The sequence below is a fragment of the Plecotus auritus genome, assembly GCF_963455305.1.
Source record: "Plecotus auritus genome assembly, chromosome: 6".
NCBI classification, from domain to species: Eukaryota; Metazoa; Chordata; class Mammalia; order Chiroptera; family Vespertilionidae; genus Plecotus; species Plecotus auritus.
Window position 1 is genome coordinate 166120937 of NC_137773.1, and position 19566 is coordinate 166140502.

Below are 19566 nucleotides of genomic sequence, written 5' to 3' on the forward strand. Positions count from 1 at the left end.
CAAGAATAAAATAGAAATAATTATAATATTACCACCATTCTGACTTCACTGAAACAGGGAGAAAACACAGTATAATTTCCCCCAATTAGCTGTCTTACCTAGTGATGCATAGGAACCTGGATTCAGGGCACCTGCACCCAAGCGCCCACTCCGCATAGCCTGCCCAGCAGCATGATGTGCCTTGGCACCAGCAGCAGCGTTCACATCGATGTCACTTCTCGAACGCTGCAGGCTTCCTGGAAGGGAACCAGCTTTGCTGCTGCCTGCTGATACTATGGAAAACAAAGCAAAGGTGACCTATATTATCTAAATCACTGCAAATAGTATAAAACTTATATAAACTTGAAACCATAATGCCTCATTTTCCTCTTCCATAAAATGGGAAAAAGAACTATACTTTGTAAAATTCATAGGACTGTTTCGTAGATAAAGAGGTGATTCTTATGACTGCCCCATGAAAATGAAGCTCTATACAACTAAATAGATGGCAGCACTGGTTTCCCACTATCAGAAAAACACAAGGAATAGTCCAGGAGTGGGGTCATTCAGAAAATAATGCAGGTTCTGCCATGCTTAGGCAATGCAAATAGGTTATTAAATTTCTGATCTTTAGTTTTTCAGTTTTAAAAATGAAAAGTCTTACAGCCCAGTGGCGTGGCTCAGTAGTTGAGCGTTGACCCATGAACCAGAGAGTCATGGTTCAATTCCTGGTCAGGGCACATGCCTGGGTTGCAGACAACAACTTGGGGGTGTGCAGGAGGCAGCCGATCAATTATTCTCTCTTATCATTGTTGTTTCTATCTCTCTTTCCTTCTCCCTTCCTCCCTCTGAAATCAATAAAAACATACTTTAAAAAAAAAAGGAAAAGTTTTACAAACAGTGAACAGTGACCCACTAATAGGCTGTGAAATCAACTGAGTAGGTCATGACAAGCATTTAAAGAAATGAAACAATAGGAAACAGAGTACATCCATCACAACTAAGGGTAAGTAGTACTTTGTGAAACTTCAAATAGTACTATATATGTATTACATGTATGCAATACATACATAGCATATGGATATTGTATGCACATAATTGTATACACTATACTGTATATATTATATGTAGTATATGTATATGGTATACAAATATAGCTACAGTGTATATGTGTGGTATTAGGTCACTATATAAAATTATTTTCTCACTGTAGGTCAGATCAAGAGTTTAAATGTTTAGAAGAATTTAAAAGCTACACTTTAAAAGCACATCAAAATAGTTCTTAAAAGCTAAACCATTTAAAGCCATAGTTTCTAAACTTTTTAATGTGACCCACAGTGAGAAAAATCATTTTATACAGTAACTTTTACTTTACTTATAGAATAGCCTCATTCTGGTCCTTTATTTATTAAATAAAAAATGTTATGACTCTTACTTAAAAAGGCAAATTACCTCTTCCAGCCACAGTTGATGGGTTTGCTGTAGACCATTTGGAAGAAAAGGGGCGACTGCAAGTTAAAAGGAAATACTTCAGGTAAGAAGATGTAATTTATCCCTCATCTGATAACAATTGGTAAAATACCACTGAGTTTTCTAAAGAGTTGAGAAGTACGTTTAATTTCCCTTTTACAAATCACGATACAACAGTTGTTGTTACATATCAATCGCATCTTCATAGCTGTGAAGCAAAGATAAAATCAGTAAACATGAATAAAGACTGTAAACTACAGAGACAGAGCTCAGTTTGCTGTTGTTCACTCTGGTCCTTGCACACATTATCATGCTCACCACATAGGACTCAATAACTCTCCAACACTTGTATTCCGAGATATTTTACTCAGAGGTGGTGTTATTACTAGCACAGAGGGAATTCAGAGTAAAATCTTTCTTACCTAAGTCATAATGGTGGTGGCTATTGGCAATCTGTGCAGTTACCACGCAGGTATCACACCACCTATACCAGTGCTCCTGAGCGACTGGGTGGGGCCAAGGACAAAGGCTAAGAACTACCACTGAGGATAACATGCACAATCAGAAAACAAAGCAGCTCCAATAATCAAAGAATCCACATCTCTCAATAACTCTTGATTAATTATCTTTATACGATGGTATTGTACAGCCCATAGATAAGAATATATCTAAATATGTAAGGAAGATCTGAAAAGTGTATCTATAAATTTTAAAGGTGGGGAAGAGAAAAGCAAAACACCAGGTGCCTCATTTGCCTCACTCTGGTCCTACTCCTGCATCAGAGAGCTGCCAAGGAAACCAGCAATCTTTCTGTCTCCAATGAGACAGAAATTAGAGGTAAGCTCACATCCTGTGAGCTGTTCTTCCTGGGGAAATCTGCAGGTACCTGTGGCACCACTAGGGAGTGCAGAAGGCATCTGAGACGTTAGCAGTCTCATAGGGCTAGAGAGCCAGAAAATAGGGTTACGGCTGCCAAGCAGTAAGGTTTGCAGCAGCCAACACAATGACGAGAATGGAGCTAAAGAGAAGTGAGTCAGATACTAATTTTGCCCCTTGAGGGAACTGCTGAAATCTGAAGCTGTGCAGGTGAGGAATGAAAGCAGTGGAGTTTTCACCAGTTTACAGTGTTGCCTAAAAGTTCTGAAGATGACTTTAGAGTTTCCATGACAATTCCTCCATTGCAGTGCCCCAGAAATGGACTACTTACCATATAAACTATTTTGTGGATAGTTTTTAAAAATGTATATAAATCAGTGCTTTCCAATCTTTTTTGCAGACATGAACATATAGAAACAAAATCTGAATCACTAAATTCTTTACCCAAAGAGAATTTACTGTATACCAGCATGTAATCCAACCCTTGAGACATTAGACCAAAGAAAATGAGTACTACTTCAAATCATCATTCTCTCAAGGCTTTAAGGGAAAGCAAGCAGATACTCAAGTATCCACCCACCTGAAGGCACTCTGGGGAGTTGGGGAGAGGAAGAAATCACTAATTAACATTTATATGATCTTACTTGAGACTTTCTTGTGAGCTAGATGAAGATCTGTCAGACTGTGGAAGAGATGCTACACTGCCAGAACTCTTTAAGTACGTTTGAAGACTCTTCTGATAAGATGGCTCAAGGGAATTATACAATGTTTCAGCTTCACCAGGAAAGTGGTTTCTAAGACCCATATATGTCCTGTAAAGCAAATGAACAAATTTAAAAAAAAGAAAAAACACACAAAATAATAGCTTTACATTATTAGTCATTAAAAATAAAATGTATACATTCAAGAATGCAGGTGAGCATGTAGGTTTTTAAGACACCCACTGTATCTCAAGTGAATGCTTTCTAAAGTTAACAAGTTTTGGAAAAATGGCAGGCTTTTGAGAAAAGCAGATCAAAAGAGATCTGCTTTGGGGCTTGGGTATACCCCAAATCTCCAAACTTCAGTTGCCAATCTTGCACTTCAAATGTTAGAAAAGAATGAATACCAACTGCCCCACACAGTATCAGGTATATAACACATGCTCAATAAGTGACAGTTATTTTATTCACAATAAAAGGTGAGATGTATTATGATGGACTAGAAATACTGATGACTATACACATGACAACAGGAAGTAAACTGTGAGACATCTAGTACAGATTTAGTGGAGGAAAATCAATCTCAATTTCACTGAAGAGCTAATTAAAAGTAGAATAACTGGGACAATTCTAATATTTTCATTCTTCCAATATAATTCCTTTCAATGAAAAGACTAAAGTATTTTAAACTGTCACGAAAATACATTATGGACTTACTTTCTTGCTTCCACTCTGGCCTCAGCATCAGCATCATGAATTCCCTTTTTAATAGTTTCAACCAAGACGGCTGCATGTCTATAAAATAAAACATCTTTAGTGTCATGTGTAAAACTGTATTTCACCACAAATAACACTCAATGCCTATGTGTTACACATCAATCACAAAGGAGAAGGGGAGGTAAAAAGATTAATTAGTGAACAATGATATAGCTAAGGCTGCAAGATTTTCTAATAATCCACCTCATACATTTCATTCATATTCAGTTTCCTTCTGACAAGTTAAACATTATAAACCTGAAAATAATTATTTGTATATGAAATCCAAATAATGTATAAATATATAGTACTCAAATTTTAAATTTTTAATGAATAAAAAATGATCTTCTGTGTGGTTCATCACTAACCCACCAATGTAGAAAATGATTTGCTAATAGTATGATCAGTTATAAAACTGAATAGGAGCTGCCACACACAAACTTAAAGAAAACTTGGAATTACTAGTATATTATGCCTACATTAAACAACAAATTCTATTTTTTTTTAAAAGGGGCTGTGGACAAATTTAATGATTTCCATAAAAATGGCAAATCAGCATCATTTTCAGCATAAATGTAGGCATATCCCAAGTTTCAAACTTGAAACCAACAAGAAATACAGCCATACAAATAGCCAGTGACTACTGAGCTACCTACATTTTCCTCTTGCTCATCTCAGAACAAGCACTGCCCATGACACCTGACTGCTGGTGTGGAGAAACTTTTTTTTAATCTCTTTCCTGGGAAAGGGAGTGTCTTCCTTCTCTCTTTAGTCATTAATTACTTGAATAATTGCACCTTGGTAAACTTGTCTCACATGACTAGAGATACATTTTTAATTTTTGCCCAATTTAACCTGGAGTATCTTATATGATTCATTCTACTTAAGAGACCCTCACTCACCCCACAAAGAAGAAAATCATACTATTCATAGCTGCAACAAATAAAAGGAACATTACACCACTGTTTTAAAGGAAAACCAATATAAATAACTTTTAAAGCAAAATGAGAAATAACGCAAAACCAACACCATCAACTTCTAAAGAACTGGTAACACTGGGGAGGGGAGGGAGGGAGGAGAGGGAAGGCTGATGCATACCTTTCCAATGAATGAGTCTGCCATTCTTGTAACAATAAATCTAAAAATTCAAATGAACGCCTGAAAAAGAAAAGTTAATTATAACTAAATGTTATAACATTATATTAATTTATAACTAAATTCTAAGTAGTACTTTCTTCTATAATACTGCACTTTGAGCCTCAAATTGAAGTACAAGCAGCACTCTGTATCTGTGGATTTATACACTTAGATTCAACCAACTAGGGACTGAAAATATTAGGAGTGGGGGTCCCCCCAGAAAGTTCCCAAAAGCAAAATGAATTTGCCACACACCAATCACTATGCTGAATCCACATGAATGAAGTGATGTGTAGGCACACCCTGCTGTAGCCTATATGCAAATATAGGTTATATGCAAATACTACTCCATCCTATATAATAAAAGCCTAATATGCAAATTGACTGAATGGCAGAATGACCGGTGGAACAACCGGTCACTATGACACGTACTGACCACCAGGGGGCAGATGCTCAATGCAGGAGCTGCCCCCAGGCCAGCCAAGGTGGGTGCCAGTGGGGGCCCCCCTGGTCACCCCACAGAGGGAGGCAGTGTTGGCAGCGGAGGTGGGGGGGCGGGGCCGGCTGGTGAGCGGGCAGTGCTAGGCTGGCCAAGTGGGTGCCAGCGGAGCCCCCTGATCGCCCCACAGATCAGCCCTGATCGCTTGCCAGGCCTAGGGACCGTACCCATGTAAGAATTTCGTGCATCAGGCCTCTAGTTTTGTATAAGAGACCTGAGCATCTACAGATTTTGGTATCCATGGGGATCCTGGAATCAATCCCCACAGATTTCTAAAGACAACTGTACAAGGTATGTTTTCGGTTATCTTAGTTGTCAAGTACTTAACTTACTTTAAGGTTCCAACTATTTCTATGCTAAGTAGTTAAAAAAGACTAAGAGTTCCCCATACATTTAACTTAAAATGCTTGTCAGATGTAAAATTAACAAATTTCATTTAATTTTAAAAATACTTATCAAATACCTACTATGCACTAGAAATTGAAGATATACAATGGTAATCAAGAAAGATGTGATGGATTTTCTATTTTTAAAATGTTTCCTTAAAAAGATACACATTTGATTTTTAATCAAATATCTGTACATTTTCTCCTAAGCCTTTTAGTCCTCCATTTCTTCAACCGTCTCATTCTTGAGCTTCTCTTCTTTCTTGGCATCTAATGACGATACTTTTTCTCCACCTATCTTTAAACAGGTGCTCACCTAGTTTGTGTTGATCTCAGCCCACTTCCCTTTATAGTCAACTTGGGCAACATCATCTGTACCTGACTACCAGCTATGCTTCTAACATCTAGTCAGCATTGGTTCAATTCAACATCTTTACATAGGTAGTGAAAGTCAACTCAAATACTACATACAAAAGAACATAAGAAATTTTACCCTCTCAAGCCCGCTCTTTTGGCCCATATTACACAGATCAGGAAGTGAGAAATAGGGAAGTTAAATTAAGTTGCCCTAAGTGATAGAGCTGTAACCCCTGGCATTCTGACTCCAGAGTTCACACTCTAAAACATTTGACATCACCGCCCTCATCCGTACCCAATTATCAGGTCTCCTTTCTACACTTGAAATCCTTTGAATTTATTTATTGAATAAAATCTCCTTTAATCAATTATCAACATTATAGCTCTAGTTCAGACCCTGCCTCTCTTCAATGAGTTATTAATATTCTCACTTATTTAAACCATTGTGCCTTAATCACTGTTCATAGCTGGAATAAAAACTCAGATAGATGACACTGCCTCCTCACCAAAAACTGTCAAAGAATAAAACAATGTCAAAATTTCTCTTTATGACATTCAAAGCCCTCTATACTGACTTCAATCTAGTCCTGGCCCTTCCTCCTCCACCCCACCAGGCACTTTTCCTACGGAAACCTTCCACTTATGTGCTCTGGCCTCAGTGACCTATCTGACAGCTCTGCAGTGAGTGGGAGTTTTACATCTCTGTTTAGGTTATACCCCACTCACTACTCCTACAGCTATTCAATTGCTTTCCCTTCTCAAGAAGTTCTATGATGTACTTCCTGACTCCCTCTTCTCTGTTACATTCTTATTCCTCAATTACCATTTTCCTAAATGTAAGTCAGAGATTGGTCAACATTTTCTGTAAAGAGCCAGAACAGTAAATATTTCAGGCTTTAGGGATCACATACCATTTCTATCTCATATTCTTCTTTATTCCCCCTTTCACCCACCCTCCCAAAATGTTAGAAATAGCCTTGGCTGGTGTAGCTCAGTTGGTTGGGCATTGTGCCATGTACTAAAGATTGCCAATTCGATTCCCTGTCAGGGCACCTGCCCAGGGTTGTGGACTTGATCCCCAGTAGGGGGTGTGCAGGTGGCAGCTGACTGATATTTTGCTCTCACATTAATGTTTCTCTCTCCCTTTTTCTCTCTCTAAAAAAATCAATAAAAAATCTGAAAAACACACACATTAGAAATAGTCTTAGCTTGTGGGTTGTACAAACAGTCTTAGCTTGTGGGTTGTACCATTTGGCCAGTAAGCTATCATTTGCCAACCCTCAATGAGAGAATTAATGAACAACTGTCACCAAAACTCCAAAACACTGAAAGTAAATAAGGATGTCTTATCCATCTTCTTCCTAACATTCAAAGTATTAAATAAATATACTTCTCAAACTTAAAAGAGAAAGAGTTCTTTACAATTTTCTCAAACATCAAATCACAAATCTTGTTTTTGCTGTCTTTGTTATTGATGGTGATATTAAAGTTTGTAGAAATCATAAGAGAGAGAGGGTGACTGATTGACCGGATATGGCTGTTGACTCTATGTACTATGTTCAATTCTACTAATGTGCATCTCATTTAATCCTCAGATCCTATGGGACTGATATCATTAGCCCTATTAACATGTGGACACTGAGTTTTAGAGTGATTCAATAACTGCCCAAGGCAGGACAGTCAATTAGTGGCAGCTACAGGACTCCAGCGGAGTCCTGACTCCAGACTCTGAACTCTCTAAAAACCAAGCAAACAGTGACCCAAAAAAACCAAAGCTTAATACGATAAAACTGAGAAACGTGGGTAGTCATAACAATTGCTTCATTCCTTTTCCCTTATATGACATAAGATAAAAAATTTTATTAAGGTTTCTAGAAGGCAAGAAATTAATAACAACTAATTTTTGCACCACACTAAGAATGAAACAAAATGCAACATTAATGCCATACTAAAAAAAATTTTTTCCCCTCCAAACTTACCTTCTCACAGGAACTGATTTTGATGTGCAATTGCTTGTTATTAAAGGTATAAGTCTGGGTACATGAGTATGCTGAAAAAGATGTTTTAGAAAAGGTTGAAAAATACTGGGCACTTCACATAATCCCCTCTTATTTGTCTTACATTCACATATTTATATTAGTACAGGACAAAAAGATAATAAAATCTGATTTTGAAAGAAATTAAGACCAGTCAAAAAGTTTTCCCAAATTAAAGTACTAGTAATGATAACATAATTTCAGAAGGACAGGTGTGATTGTAATATTATAAAATAAAGACAAGCTAATTGTACAACTGCAAAGAACTGTTAGGACAGTGTAACTCTAGGGGGGAAACACTAAGAGAAACTGGGCATGTATTTGTTATATTTGCTGAAGTACCATGGCTCCTGCTGGTAGAAGATAATAACTGCTCTGTAATCAAAGTAGATAATCAGTGTGAATCTACATACCTAACTATTGGGAATGCACTTTGAAATGGTGACTTTAACTAAACTTTCATTCTGGCTGAACCATAGCTCTCTAGAATTCAGGTAAAGTTCAATAGGTATAATCTTCTGACTTCTATTAGTAATTCTTATGCTCTTCTTTAGTGAAGCAAATGCTACAAAGTTCAACATAGACATAATAAAATAGTAACTGGAGTATACATTTTTGATGCTTTAAAGCTCTATTTTCCTTCTGAGTTAATGGTACAGGCTGGGTTACCTATGAAACAGGATCTGAGATAGAGGTTAGCATGAGGCTATTAAGACATGCCCTTGGGATCAACACCTGTGGAAGGTATGAAAAGGAAACAGCAGTGGGCAGAGGAAGAAACTGACCTATGATATGGCCCAAGGATATCTCATCTAAGGCCATTAGGGAGCTATAGAGTTAAAATGGCCCTTCAGCATAGTCTCGAATTGGTCCAAGATGGCCAAACCTTTACACTTCCACATCCATCAGTTAATGGATGAGGGCCACACTGAGAAGGACCAAGACCTCGGGAAAGGCAGCTCCCTGCAACTGTGGCAATCCTTGAAGAAGCTGTCATGGGAAGGCTCTTGCCAAGAGTGCTTCATGACAAGTCCTCACTGAAGTAGAACGTGCGTGCCACACCTGCCACAACCAACTCAACCGAAATAAAAGGAAAAACTTTTTCAGCTACTACAGAGAGAAACCACCCATAGACTTGAAGCTGTTCAAAAGCCTAGTGCAAGAGAGTTGCTGATCTGCATGTTATTCAGCTATTAAGTTCAGCATGGAAGCACTCTATGGACCTGCTACTTAGAACATCCAGAACTCATTCCTCAAACATTACTATGAAGTTAAAGTGCAAGGACAGTCCCTAAGCCACAACACACAACTATCTCTCACCCACCAGCCTCCTCCTCTCTCTCATAATCTCCCCAAGGCCCGACTGCTGATTAGCCCACCTCCAACACATGGCAGGGATGGGGAGACACCTAACCATTGTGACACCATATTCAGGGGTAGCTGTACCAAAGGAAAATAAAAAATGACCCTCACAATGACAAAGCAGTCAACCAAATACTAAATCAGAACAATTCAGACTTTAACTTATTAATATGAGTAGAGTTAACAACTTGAAAAAAGGGAAAAAAAGCTTCTCTAGAATTAAAAAGAGAATGAGGAATCAAATAGAGCAATCTAAGGAAGTAGTCCCCTAGGAAGCAAACTAAATATATAAAACAGGATATAACAGCAGGTAAAGGCATGTACTGGGGGGTAGGAGAAGGGGGGGGAGGTCAATGGGGGAAAAAAAAAAGGAGACATATGTACTACTATTTGTAATACTTCAAACAATAAAAAAAAAAAAAAACACAAAAAAAAACCAAAACAGGATATAACATAAACAAACAAAAACCCCACCTGATTGTATTTTCAGTGAGATGGAGGAACAGTATATCAATAATATGACAAGCTCAAGAACAGCAAAATGGGTACTGTCAAGTGAGTAGAATTTAAGCGGGGCGGGGAGATTTATCTTTTTATCTCTGTTCTTTTGGGTATCTTCAAGATATGGACAATGAGAAATAGTAAAAATTTTCCTGTCATCGTTTACCACTGTCTATAACATTTTTACTATTTTACATCTGTAGCCTGTTACTACCTGTAACATTGTTACATACGCACACACACATGCATACATATACTCATGCGTATATGTTGTTCAAAAATGTTTACTTTGTAATACTCTGCATTATTTAAATGTTCCAGAATAACTATAATTACCATGCATTGCTTCTATTATCAGAAAAATAATTTAAAAGTAATTGTCCCTTGGAGTTAAAAAAATACCAATAACTTATTTAAGTACATTTTTAAAGGAGGGGAGGGGGGAGAGAAGAAAAGAACCTACCCGAATGATGAACCTGATTGCTGCACATCCAGAAGTTGCCATGACTTTTGCACTATTGGGGACGAGATTAAAAAGTGTAGGTACAATGGCCTCAGCGCCATGATCAAATTTGTTCCCCAAAACTGTTGACAGATGGCTACAAAGGAAGACAAAATGCTTTTTAAAAAATAGTTTAACATTAAATATAGGTAGGACCATATAACTTTAAAATATTCTTTTACTCAACTTAAAATTTTTATTTTATTCAGTTTTTATGACAGAAAGCAAAAGATAGGAAAGTACAAATATTATATATTTCCTTCTCTTTCCCATCTTTTAAATATCAAGTCCGAAGTTGAAATTTGCCATTTTACCACCTATTTGCAATGGCGCTTGGAGAAGCTATCTGATTAACGTTACAGGTAAAAAATGTAGCTGTTTACCCTGACCTTTATCCATCTCTATCACCAGATATTTCCATTCTTTGTACCAATATGGATCTTAAATTCAACATCTTGGGGTGGGGTTGAGGGGGGCAATGGAGGGATAAGGACACATATGTAATACCTTAATCAATAAAGAAATTTTTTTAAAAATTCAAAAAAATTCAACATCTTTTGTAAACAAGTTCAAAATCTTACCCAAATCAATACTCTTCAAGATAATCTCTATTTCTATTAATGGTATCCCCCACTGTATTAGTAACAAATATTCCCTGATATCTTTGGAGTAGGATTTGAGAATTCTTGATTGAAAATACAACTCTATCATATACTAGTTAGCTGAGGATCCTAGGGATACCTTATTTGTAGTTAAACAACAAATCCAACTTTTAATTTTATGATTTTAGTTAAAACACTTAGGAAGAATGCTGCAATCACAATTCTGAAAATGCTCGCACTATTGGTTAATTTCTATATATTTATATCATACTTAAAATACATGGTTGAGATACATTTAGTTCCAGAAAATTCAGGTTCTTGATTCAGAGAAGTCTGGAAATTGTTGCTTACTTTATAAGTTCCAGAAGTTCTTACTGGTATATAGGCAGTTGCAACTCTCACATGCACAGATTAGTATTCAGTTAGAATCATGGGATCCCCTATGGAGATTTCTACAGCACTTTTGTGTGTATATCTCTTCTCTCCAGTATTCTGCACTGTAAATTTTAGCTACTGAGCTGGCCTGGTGGGTCAGCTGGTTGGAGTATCATCCTATACAGCAAAGGGTTGTGGGTTCAATTCCTGGTGAGGGCACATACCTAGGTTGCAGGATAGATCCCTGGTGGGGACACATATAGGAGGCAACCGATCGATGTTTCTCACATCAGTATTTCTCTCTCTCCCCCTCTCTCCTTTCCTCTCTCTCTAAAATCAATAAAAACATATCCTCGGGTGAGGTTTTAAAATATTTTTTAAGCTATTTCACCCTTCAGAAACTCCAATCTCTTGTTTCTTCTCAACTTAGTGAGATTGCCTTGCTCTGCTTGAGTTCTCCCTCCTATCCCCATGGTCCAGAAAGTGCTTCAAGGTCAAAACTATGCTGATCATACTGTTCACATGATTTGATTCTTTCAAGAATCATAGTCCTCCTCTGACTGTTGTCTATTATTTGAAAAAAGGTGTTTTACATATTCTGTTGCTTTATGCAAGAGGGGTAGTCCTGTACCAGTATTGTATCATGGCCAAAAGCAGAATTCTCATCATGGGATATTTTTCTTTTTTTTTTTTTAAGAGAGAGAGGAGAAGAGGGAGAGGAAGAAACATCAATGTGAGAGTAAAATATCAATCAGCTGCCTCTTACATGCCCCCTACCAGGGATCGAAGCCACAATTTGGGCATGCGCCCTGACCAGGAATCAAACCGGCAACCTTCCAGTGCACAGGACAATGCCTAACCAACTGAGCCACATCATCCAGGGCTGAAATGTTTTTCAAGGATACATTTTGTGGATTTTTGTTTTGTTTTGCAATTGAGAGATATTCAATTATTTTGGTACACTGGTATATTGACTTGTATCTAGCAATCCTGGTAAAGTGCCTTAATTATAATAATTTATTATAGATTCTCGTGGTTTTCAGCATAGATAATTATATCACTCATTAAAAACGGGAGTTTGTTCCTTATATTGAATCTTCATAGTTTTTATTTCCTGGTGTGTGTGTGTGTTTTCTTTTTATTTTATTTTCTGTTCTGACTAGAACATCCAATTCAATCCTGATTAGAAATATTAATAGTAGGCATCTTTGTGTTCCCTATCTTCAAAGGAATGCTTATTCAACAACATATACAACAAAAGTATTCAGATGGAGAGGAATTTTAGGGTTCTACTATCCTTAAATTTTAGAAGAACATAAACATACAGAATAAGTTTATATTTTGATAAGTTAATGATGCATGTTATAATTCCTAAAGTTGCTAAAATATCAGAAATAGAGCTTAACATCCAAATTAGTAAAGAGAAAACTGAATATAGCCAGTTCTCAGACCCATTCACTTTCTTCTTACACTCAGTTAGTGACCAAAAATCCACCAGTAGGCTTTAGACATATAAACACATTTGAAAGTTGGTATAATGTGCTGTTAAGAAATTTTTTTTTTAAATCACGTTGAAATGCGAACTGAAGGGTCCCAGGTTTGATTCCGGTTAAGGGCACATGCCCCGATTGCGGGCTCAATCCCCGGTTGGGGCATGCAGGAGGCAGTCCATTAATGATTCTCTCTCATCATTGATGTTTCTATCTTTTTCTCCTCTCCTTTCCTCTCTGAAATCAATAAAAATATATATATTTTAAAAATCACACAAATTGGTACTTTAAATGGTATTTGGATCACATATATGCTTTTTGGGGGTATCTTGCTACTGCTTCACTTAATGAGATCTGATTCAATGAGTACCAAATTCATTCACAGAAAACACTTGTAACATAAAGAATATACTTACGCTACAGTAATACAAGCTTCTCTAACCACCTGGGATCTAAGATCCTTAGCTGAAAGTTTAAGTGCTCCATCCAACAAGCGTAAATGCTGAAAAAAGCAATCATATTGTGCAGCTCCAGCAACAAGCAATGATCGAATTTTCTTAAGCTGAAATAAAGAAAATTACCATTATTGACCCCCAAAAAAATGGCAGTGCAAAAAAATCTTAAAGCTATCTGAACTTCATTATTTAAACAAAAATTTAAAAATAACATTTCATTCTATTTACATAACTACATTCAGACATTTTAACAGTATTAAACATCTTAAAATAAACATGCAAACCAAAAACCAAAGCTTTCTGGAAAAGAACATTATAGATTTGGTTATATGCATAATAGACATATGTAATGTATGAATAGATTACTAAATTTTGAAGTTTTAAGGAAGCCTTTTTTTAATAAACTGTGGTAAAATTCACATTTACATAAAATTTACCATTTTAAAGTATACAATTCAATGGCATTGAGTACAATCAAAATGTTGTGCAACCATTACCACTATATACTAAGGAGACTATTTTTAAAAGGGCCCAATTCTGGAAATTATATTCATGCATAAGCGAAAGAACAGAGGCAGAAGGACCAACCATTAAGCCGTCAAAATAGAGACTCGGGCTCTCAGAACAGAGGAGTCTTCAAATGAAACCGCTCCTCTGGCTTCTTAAGGACAATGAGGCACTCATGTGGTAACTCAGATGTAAATTTGTCCAAGTCACAATCTTTGAATTATAGTCTTTTGACATTGCAAATATCATTTTAAAATTTATCAAATAGTATCTCAAGGATATAAGTGAAATAAAATATTCTTAATTAAAAAAATATCAGGCCTTTTTTAAAAAAAAATCATGGTTGTGAAAATATTTATCACAGAGAGAGAGCTGTGAGAGGAAAAAAATAAAAAGCCAGGCCATATTGTTGTGAATTTATGTTGACATTATGAAAACACTGAGCATGCAGGAAAAGTGAACTGCTTTTTTTGTAAATCCTGTAAGAATGGAGGACAGTACTGACTATGTAGCCCCACAGACAGGCCATGGCCCTGTGGCATCAGGGAAGCTCACATTTTCCTGGTCACTCAACAAGTAGCACAGGTAGAGAGACTAACAAACGGGTGAAACAGGTTCCACCTGACCAGCAAAAACAATAAAAATTACCCTAAGTCAGAAATGCCAACTATCTCAATGTATTTTCCAGAAAGAAATACCACTTATCAGACTTTCTATTTCTTAAGTATCTGAAATACCAGATAGTAGTACTACTGAATTTCCAAGTTTTTGAAAAAGAACATTGAAAAAAAGAGGAGAGGGATAAGAAAATAAAAAACTTACTGCATTGGCACGCTGATCCCAGTCATGTTTGTCATCTGACAAAATTTCCCTGATTTTATTTAATGTTTCTTCAAGTTCTCGACCAGAATAGATCTTAAAGATGTAAAATTGTAAGGTCAACATTTCTTACCATGAGCAATATTAAAATTATGCCCTGATGTTTAAAATAATCTTTCAAATAATAAGATTATTTATTTACCATTCTACCACCATTTTTAACAGAGGATGGAAATATATTATGGGCAATAATGAAGTGCTTTAATTTGTCTTCCTTCCCTGTTACCCTTATGCTACTTCTTCATTTATGAGTAATTTTAAATATACATTTAAATGCTTTATCATTTGAAAACAAGATGCAAATAGTCCAATTAATAAAAATAGGCCTAATTTCTCAAAATGACTTCAGGTATATAACATATCTATGCATTCATACACTATTATACAATATTGCAAAAGGACATGTTTTAAGTTAGTCTCCTCACTGCCTAGACATGTAACCAGGATAGCTACATGTTTTGTTTCCTCTGGAGCCTACCATTTGCCAAATACCATTATCCTTTCATTCACTTAAAAAATATTCACATAACAGAAACGTACTATGTTAGGCACTAAGAATACTATGGTGAGCAAAAACAGACATGTTTCTCGTATTATAAAGTTTATAGTCTGGTCAGGGAGAGAGAAAAAGAAATGAATCAAATTATATAAAATGTGAAATTGCAAATAAAGTATCACCAAGGAGAATTATGCAGTGCTATGAAAGTCTATAGTTAATATAGGGGGTTTGAACTAGTGTTAGAAAAGTCAAGCTTGAACTGAGAGCTAAAGAATGTGTTAAACATCATTAGGCCAACTGGAGAGAGAAGCCTTCCCTGGAGTAAACAGTATGTGCAAAGGCTCTGTGACAGAAAGAAACTGAAAGCAGGCCAGAGTATAGGAGTAAAGAGTGCAAAGGAGCCCGGCCGGCGTGTCTCAGTGGTTGAGCTTCAACCTATGAACACGAGGTCACTGTTCCATTCCTGATCAGGTTACATGCCCAGGTTGTGGACTCGATCCCCAGTGTGGGGCGTGCAGGAGGCAGCTGATCAATGATTCTCTCTCATCATTGGTGTTTCTGTCTCTCTCCCCCTCTCCCTTCCTCTCTGAAATCAATAAAAAAAAAAAGTGCAAAGGAGACCAGGGGTAGAGACAAGGCCCCAGGCTTACATAAATCAATACCCAGTATCTCTCTACATAACAATCAAGGTTCAGAGGTGGGCATGTGACCTAAATCAGAGTGAATCTCACAAATTTTACAGGATCAACCAGACAAGAGACAGAGGGTAATGAAGGTCTGAGGCTCAAAGAGTTGCAGCCATGTTGCTGACCATAAGGGAAGACAATGCAGAGCAATCCAGAGATGAAGATGGAGAGAAAGGGGGTCGTACTGATACTATCTGAGTGGTATCAAACAGACACCTTCATCAAAACAGCCCTACTGCCGAAACCGGTTTGGCTCAGTGGATAGAGCGTCGGCCTGTGGACTGAAAGGTCCCAGGTTCGATTCCGGTCAAGGGCATGTACCATGGTTGCGGGCACATCCCCAGTAAGGGGGTGTGCATGAGGCAGCTGATCGATGTTTCTCTCTCATCGATGTTTCTAACTCTCTATCCCTCTCCCTTCCTCTCTGTAAAAAATCAATAAAAATATATTAAAAAAAAAAAAACAGCCCTACTTATATCTGTCACTATCAACAACCATTAAATTGCATTAAATTCATTTACTTAAAAAAATCATTAAATTCGTTTACTTAAAAAACAAACAAACCATGCCCAAACAAGAGCACCAAGTTGAGTAGGGCATTAGACAGTTGAAGAGGTAGGAGGAGGACCAGATAACATTCTGTTAGAAGATGATTTCAGGAGGCTTCTTATCTAGTTTTTTCTAACCCGCCCCCTCACAATAATCGTTCTGTATTTCAGAAGAAAGGCAGGTTCCCATACCACTCCCAATCTTATTATGATGCATTACTCTGGAATGTAATAAAAGGTTCCCCTCCCCGCAACAAGGAAAAAAGGGTCCACTAAAAAATTTACTTTAGTGAGAGAGTACACTATTTTTTAAATACTCTTTTAGGAGGCATACAAACAAAAAAGGTTTGAATACAAGTAAAGAATCGTTGTAGTATAATGATTGATTCCTAGGTTTTTGACTTTTGTAACTGATCAAGTAATGGTTTCCACATATAAAACACTGGAAGGGTAGGTGTGTGAGGGGGAAGATCATGAGTCTAATTTCAGACAGGCTGAGTTTGAGATGCCTCAGACATCTAAGAGAAGATGTCAAATAGACAATCAGTGGAGAAATTGATGCTCCAGAGGTCTGGCTTAGAGATAAAAACCTGTGCATTATCTATGTAAAGAAGAAAACTGAAGCCATCCATTTAAAGGAAGTGACTTAGTAAGAAAGAGAAGAGTGAGAAGAAAAGGCTCAGAATTCTTCGGAAATCCCAATATTCAATAGCTAAGTAGAAAAGGATGTGCCCACAAAGGAGATAGACATGAAATGAACAAAAATGTAGGAGGAAAACAAAGGAGGAGAGAATACTCAAGCACCTTAAAAAGAAAGTAGATGCAGTTGGACAGTGCAATGTAATATCTAATTCAATAATATGGATTCATTTTTATTTCAGCCTCACTGAAAAATCACTTGGAAAATCTAACTATACCAACAAATAATAGCTTGGTAATAATAAGTCAAATATTTTATTTTTACATAGTCTTTTAAGGAAAAAATATTTTTAAAGGGACAAAAACAATTATCTGAAGAGGCACAGAGACAACATTCATGGGGAGAGCCAGTATATTGGTATCCTTACCTGAATAGAAGGGACATCTGTAAAGGCTTTTATAAAATCTTCTTCATCAACTGCTCCAGCACCTCCTTCCTTAGAAGCACCTGCTAATTTAAAATAATTTTACTTTTTAAAGTTTATTTTTAAGCATTTTAGCATCAATAACAATGTGAAAAACATAATTTTTTGGAGCATAACTTTAAGAGACATTCATTTTATAAAAAAGCAATGAAAAAAATCTCCACTTTTCAGAAAAGTCAAGGTACTTAGTAATAGGCTGGCAGTAAAATTCAAACTAAGAACAGAGCCCTTCCATTCCTCATCCAATACAATAACAAGGACACAGAAAATGAAGTCAAAGGATAAGGTTTAAAAGCTGAAAAGCAATTTTAAATGACACAATGTGTCAATGAATGATGGGAAATGTGATGTACAGGATCCATGTGTGCTGCAGGAGTCAGAAAAGCAAATGTGAAAAAAATGAGTCTTGAAATTATACTTAAATATGCAAACAAATCATCCTTTATTGCACATAGACTATCAAAAAGTAAACTTGATAGGTAGCTGTTGTTTAGGAGCCAGTAATTTAGCTACTGTCTTTCAGCTTCAAAGTCACTCTGTTATATTCAGTGGTACTGGGCCTAGGATTAAGCAAACCATTTTTGTGATGATTCTAGTGCCTTCCAGTTAAACCCTGTCTATGGGAGTGGTGGAGAGAGACTGGAAGCTGAAGGAAGAGGGGACCTTCCTGCCCCTACCTGACTGCTTCCTGTTCTTGTCAGCAAAAACCTAGAAACTCTGGAAGGACCTCTGTTTCCAGTAGCATCTGGTTTCGCTTTGTACTTTTTTCTAACACTCACTAAACCGGTTCACTTGCATCCATCAAAGGCAGCGGTCATCTATACTCCTTCCTCAGAAGTCTGAATCAAGGCTCTGCAGGGCCCCTCCTCTAAGTCTCTTCAGTTTTAATAATTTTAACCTCCTCATTTTGTTCCTCCAGCTCTAGGGATAGGAGCTGCTACCTCCATGATACTTTAGTGATTTCTTTCTGCATTAATTCAACAATACCCATTTAACAATTCTTTATATTAAATTCTCTCGGTAAGAATACCTGTTGAGGTTTCTGTCTCCTAATTGAACCCTGGCTGACACAAGGGATACTTAAGTTTCTATCTCTACTTTATATATTTATTACTTCCTGGTAAGAATTCAACACATGGAATGGATTTCAACTACATAAGATATATGCCCAAATGATAACTAAAAAAAAATCTCCAATTAAAAAATTAAATTAAAAGTAACTCCCCAATTAAGTTTATCATCTGCCAAAGGAAATATTAATATTTCAAAATTGGATTTAAAAAGTTAATATCACCCTAATAAAAATAATACTCAGGATTTCCAAAGGCATGTAAGAAGAGCCTCAACTTAAAAAAAACACCTTTGAAGACCTTTGTATGTGACTTGACCACAGAACAGCATAACAAAGCTGTAAGGCAATAAAAACTGCAAATTAAAAGCAATAACAATTTAATAAACTAAGAGAGAAAGGAATGTGTGGTTGCTATAGGAAATTCAATTACCCGAGTAAATAAATTAGTTATTCCCTAAATATTAAAACAATCCAATAAAACAATAAACTCTGAGCCGAAACCGGTTTGGCTCAGTGGATAGAGCGTCGGCCTGCGGACTGAAGGGTCCCGGGTTCGATTCCGGTCAAGGGCATGTACCTTGGTTGCGGGCACATCCCCAGTGGGAGGTGTGCAGGAGGCAGCTGATTGATGTTTCTCTCTCATCGATGTTTCTAGCTCTCTATCCCTCTCCCTTCCTCTCTGTAAAATATCAATAAAATATATTTAAAAAACAAAAAAAACAACAACAAAAAAAAAAACAATAAACTCTGAACCCCATCCAAATGAT

At 36.8% G+C, this 19566-nt stretch overlaps 1 protein-coding gene across 50 annotated transcripts in view; it reads right to left on the reverse strand.

Annotated features, from left to right (window-relative positions):
- The window catches only part of CLASP2 (cytoplasmic linker associated protein 2), a 149307-nt gene that overhangs the window by 72725 nt on the left and 57016 nt on the right, over positions 1–19566 (reverse strand). For 27 of the 50 annotated variants that reach the window (XM_080673650.1, XM_080673645.1, XM_080673642.1 and 24 more), the window contains 10 exons: positions 17671–17750; positions 14814–14906; positions 13446–13591; positions 10524–10659; positions 8141–8211; positions 4881–4940; positions 3744–3821; positions 2970–3137; positions 1432–1487; positions 99–272 (listed from right to left, as the gene is read on the reverse strand). In XM_080673650.1, coding sequence (XP_080529776.1) covers positions 99–272; positions 1432–1487; positions 2970–3137; positions 3744–3821; positions 4881–4940; positions 8141–8211; positions 10524–10659; positions 13446–13591; positions 14814–14906; positions 17671–17750 — 1062 coding nt within the window. Of the gene's footprint in view, positions 1–98; positions 273–1431; positions 1488–2969; positions 3138–3743; positions 3822–4880; positions 4941–8140; positions 8212–10523; positions 10660–13445; positions 13592–14813; positions 14907–17670; positions 17754–19566 lie in introns of all 50 variants that reach the window. The other 23 variants (XM_080673653.1, XM_080673651.1, XM_080673681.1 and 20 more) reach the window with 1 other exon arrangement.